At 39.5% G+C, this 3,822-nt stretch overlaps 1 protein-coding gene across 1 annotated transcript; it reads left to right on the forward strand.

The window, feature by feature from the left end:
• Positions 1–3,527, forward strand: utp11 (UTP11 small subunit processome component). The gene is made up of 8 exons (XM_084944937.1): positions 1–204; positions 360–421; positions 514–616; positions 713–832; positions 2,579–2,672; positions 2,812–2,942; positions 3,077–3,187; positions 3,278–3,527. Exons 1-8 carry the CDS (start codon positions 145–147, stop codon positions 3,359–3,361), a joined length of 765 nt encoding a protein of 254 aa, XP_084801063.1. The 5' UTR covers positions 1–144; the 3' UTR covers positions 3,362–3,527.
• The last annotated feature ends 295 nt before the right edge of the window (positions 3,528–3,822 follow it).

A 3,822-nucleotide genomic window follows, 5' to 3' on the forward strand; every position in this document is an offset into this window, starting at 1 on the left:
ACCCACGTGTCCCTCTTACAGGGAAGCACTAGAAACCAGAGGCAGCAAGGGGGCTTTAGATATCTGTGTGTGTGCTTAATAAGCCTTATATTCATCTGTTTTAACTTATTTTTGCGTGTATACGGTCGGGGTCATTTCACAAATATGTCCTCGTTCAGAAAGGCACTGAAATCTCGACAGAGAAACCACCATGAAAGATCTCAGGTGAGCATTTCAATGTTGTTGGCTAGCTCGTTAGCCTATTAGCCAAGGCAAAACAACACACTTCTCGTGTGTTCGGTTGTTTTTCTGACACACACACTTACAGTAATAGATACTAATGTTGGATCTGTCCTGTCTGTGTGTGTGTGCGTGTGTAGCCCGGCTTCAGGAAACAACTGGGATTGCTGGAGAAGAAGAAGGACTACAAACTCCGTGCAGAGTAAGGAAAAGTGCAAGTTTTTTGCCACACTTTATAGTTGTGTTTACATGTTGAAGGTAAGATGTTTAAGTTTGCCTTGTCTGCTGGTATAGTGACTATCATAAGAAACAGAACACACTTGCTGCTCTGCGAAAGAAAGCTCTGGAGAAGAACCCGGATGAATTTTACTTCAAGATGATCAGCTCTGCACTGCAGGTATTAAAGCAACAAGAAGCATCTCCTTGCTTCATAGATTAGGTCATATATGAGTTTTGCCTGAGCGTTTTTTTTAATCTTGTGGCGTGTTGACAGGATGGAGTTCACATAATTAAAAAACCAAAAGAGCAGGAGGAGGTGACCGAGGAACAGAAGAAAATGATGAGGACGCAGGATATCAACTACGTGGAGATGAAAAGGGTTGCAGAAGTTAAGGTAACCTTTAATTTCCATGTAATAAGTCATGCAGAAGAAAAAAAATACCACCACTGTGGCAAAACTGACTTGTTAATAGGCTCACTTTTCACTTAAAGTAGGCTCAGTGGCCACAGCTTATCTCATTGCCTTATAACCAAATTTGCATTTTTCTGCTCTGTTCAATTAGTGTGATGTTGTTGGGTTTTGTTGTTGTTGTTTTGGGTTTTTTTGGAAATGCTTGTTGACCATTTATGAGATTCATTACTACAAATCATCTTACTGGATTACACCAGGCATCTGACTGATAGATAATTAGTTGGTTGGTGACATCATAACGTCTTTGAACCAGTAACTACTGTGGTAAAGTAATGTGCAAAAGTCTTGACTCACCCTTCATTTCTTTATAAACTGCTTCAAACGAGCCAGTCTTTCTTGTAATTATTTAAAATGGTATTTAATACTGATCTGCCAATCATTCAAGCATTAAAAATGCTCCTCAATTTATTAACTACTTGTCTGTCTACACATAGAAGACAATTTGGCAAAGTGCTATTAGCTGAAAACCAAAGGGAGTACAACAAAAATGGCGGGGCTTAAAAAGTATCTGCAGCAGATGAACAATAACTAAAAAAGTCATGTGCTTAAAAAATAGGAATAAATATGGCCTGACACAAACCATTCTTAAGCAATGGGAACAGGCTGAGGTATCCCAAATTAAATAACAACTCAGCTGACAATCAGTGGCAACATGTCTTATGGAGTGGTGAATCCAAATTGAAATTTTTGCTTCAAATTGTCATCAATATGTACGGCGCAGGTCAGGAGAGAAGTACGACAGTGAGTGTCTACGGCCATCTGGAGAACACAGAGCCTCTGTCATGGTGTGAGGCAGCATTTCAGCCAGTCGTGTTGAAGATCTTGTTAAAACTGATAAAATTACGAACCCAAAAAGTACCGCGAGATTTTGAGTCTCCACGTAACACCTTCTGGAAAGCTTCTGATTGGCAGCGGCTTCATTCTTTGGCATGATCATGACCCCAAACACACTGCTGATGCAGGACCAGTAACAAGTGAATTTGGCATGTATGAAGCTTTCCTAATGAGAGATGTTCAGAGTTTGTTTTAGACATCGGAAATGCACCTGTGAAGGTCTGAAAATGAAGTCAATACACATGAATAGCAAAGGTGAAGAATGGTATGGATATAAATTATAGGCTCTTAAATGTTAAAAGCAATCCTACTGCAGTGCAGTTTTTAAATACTAGTTACTGCTCACGATACCATTTTGGAAGTGGTTACTTTGCAGGGCAGTGTACCCAGGCTACATATTATCCTTGCACTAATATTTTTAACATGCATATTGTGCATGACTCTTTCCAACAGCATGAGTTCGCAATTTGGAAACATAAAGAAAACCTAAAACAACAAAGAAATAACTTCTCAACATACAAATCATTGCATCACATCACAATTAAATGTTAAACCAAATGCTAAAAGTTGTTCCCCTCTGAAAACTGTTCAGTTTCCAAAGGCTCCACAGAGTAGGCCTAGTACTGGAATATAAAGGGGGATGAAGGGTTTCTGTTCCTGAAAAGGCAAATTTCCAGTAGCTATCTGCAGTAACGAATGAGAGGGCTCTGTGGTGGTACATGTGTCTAGTAGTTTAAGGGCAGTGGCAGCAGCATGAGCATAGATATTATCACCATCATTTATATCTGTGGTGGTGCCTCGGTTAATCTTTCTGGGTATATCATGTACTTCCAGAAAATTGAGAGGCTGAAAGGAGAGCTCCATCTTCTGGATGCAGAGAGCAAACCAAAAAACAAGCACACATTTTTTGTGGACTCCAAAAAAGAAGGTAAATATAAGCGTTTGGTAGATTTAATAAATTTAGTGAGTGCTTGGAAATGTGTAAGTGCTGTGCACACAAACTATCCTTTTCCTCTTGTGCTTTCAGTCTTGAGATTGCCTGAGAAGTTGTTTTTATTCTCCCTCAGTGCAGTCATTTAACCTGGCGGACCACCTCAACACAGCTCCGGAGCTGGTGGACAGAGTGTACAACAGACCAAGTCTGGGAACACTGGAAACCAAGAGAATACAGGGAGCTGTAGACCCGCGTGCTCTGGGGGTCGGTGGAGATGACATTTATTCATTTTTTGAATATTTCTTTAAAATTTAGCTCCTCGGAATTGTTCATTGGTAATAAAGTTTAAGATTCGGCATTTCATTCCACTGATGGGTCTATGTGATTTGTACCTGTAGAAACTGGCAAAGCAAAGGAAACATCAATACAAGATACTTTCCCAGCGAATTGACAGAGAAAAGAAAATGTTTGTCATCAGCCAGAAAATTCAGACCCGTAAGGACCTGCAGGTGAGGAGGACATGGTTCTTAAAAGTTTTGGTGCTGGTGTGCTATGACTGTCTTCATTTCAGTTTTTTTTTATGTTTTGCCTTTGTCCAGGATAAGTTCAAGAAAGTGAAGGTAAAGAAGGAGACCACCAGTTCTGCAGCAATTTACAAGTTTGAAGCTAAGAGGAAACGTTGACAAGAGGAGGGAAAGAAAATCACTGTCGGGTGGTGATACTTGGAAATAATGAACTTCTCGAATCCTATGGGTCTGCACAGCAGAGGCAAAGGATAAAAATTCAGTTTTGTATATATTTATCAACTATGCTTAATTTGTTTCAAATAAATATCAAAAGAACTTGTAATTGGAGTTAATTTCTTGATTTGGAGACAACTTATATTTTAAGGATTTCTTTGCCCGTGAAGAAGTGGAGAGCTCTCAGGCTCTATGACTCGAGGGGTGCTGTATGATCTGGTTAGCTAAGAAATATATATTTTTTTTTACCACTAGGGGGCATTAGTGTTCTTCATGAGTGTTCCAATCTAAGGCAACTAGAAGAGAGCCATAAGTGCATTTGTTCCCAGAAGTTACTATAGTGGTTCTTAAACTTGTTTTTAGCATACCCTTTTTAAGAGGATGAAGAAGACTTGCATCCCACA

Source organism: Perissodus microlepis, chromosome 11 (genome assembly GCF_051167445.1).
Source record: "Perissodus microlepis isolate ML-2025 ecotype Zambia chromosome 11, ASM5116744v1, whole genome shotgun sequence".
Classification (NCBI taxonomy): Eukaryota; Metazoa; Chordata; class Actinopteri; order Cichliformes; family Cichlidae; genus Perissodus; species Perissodus microlepis.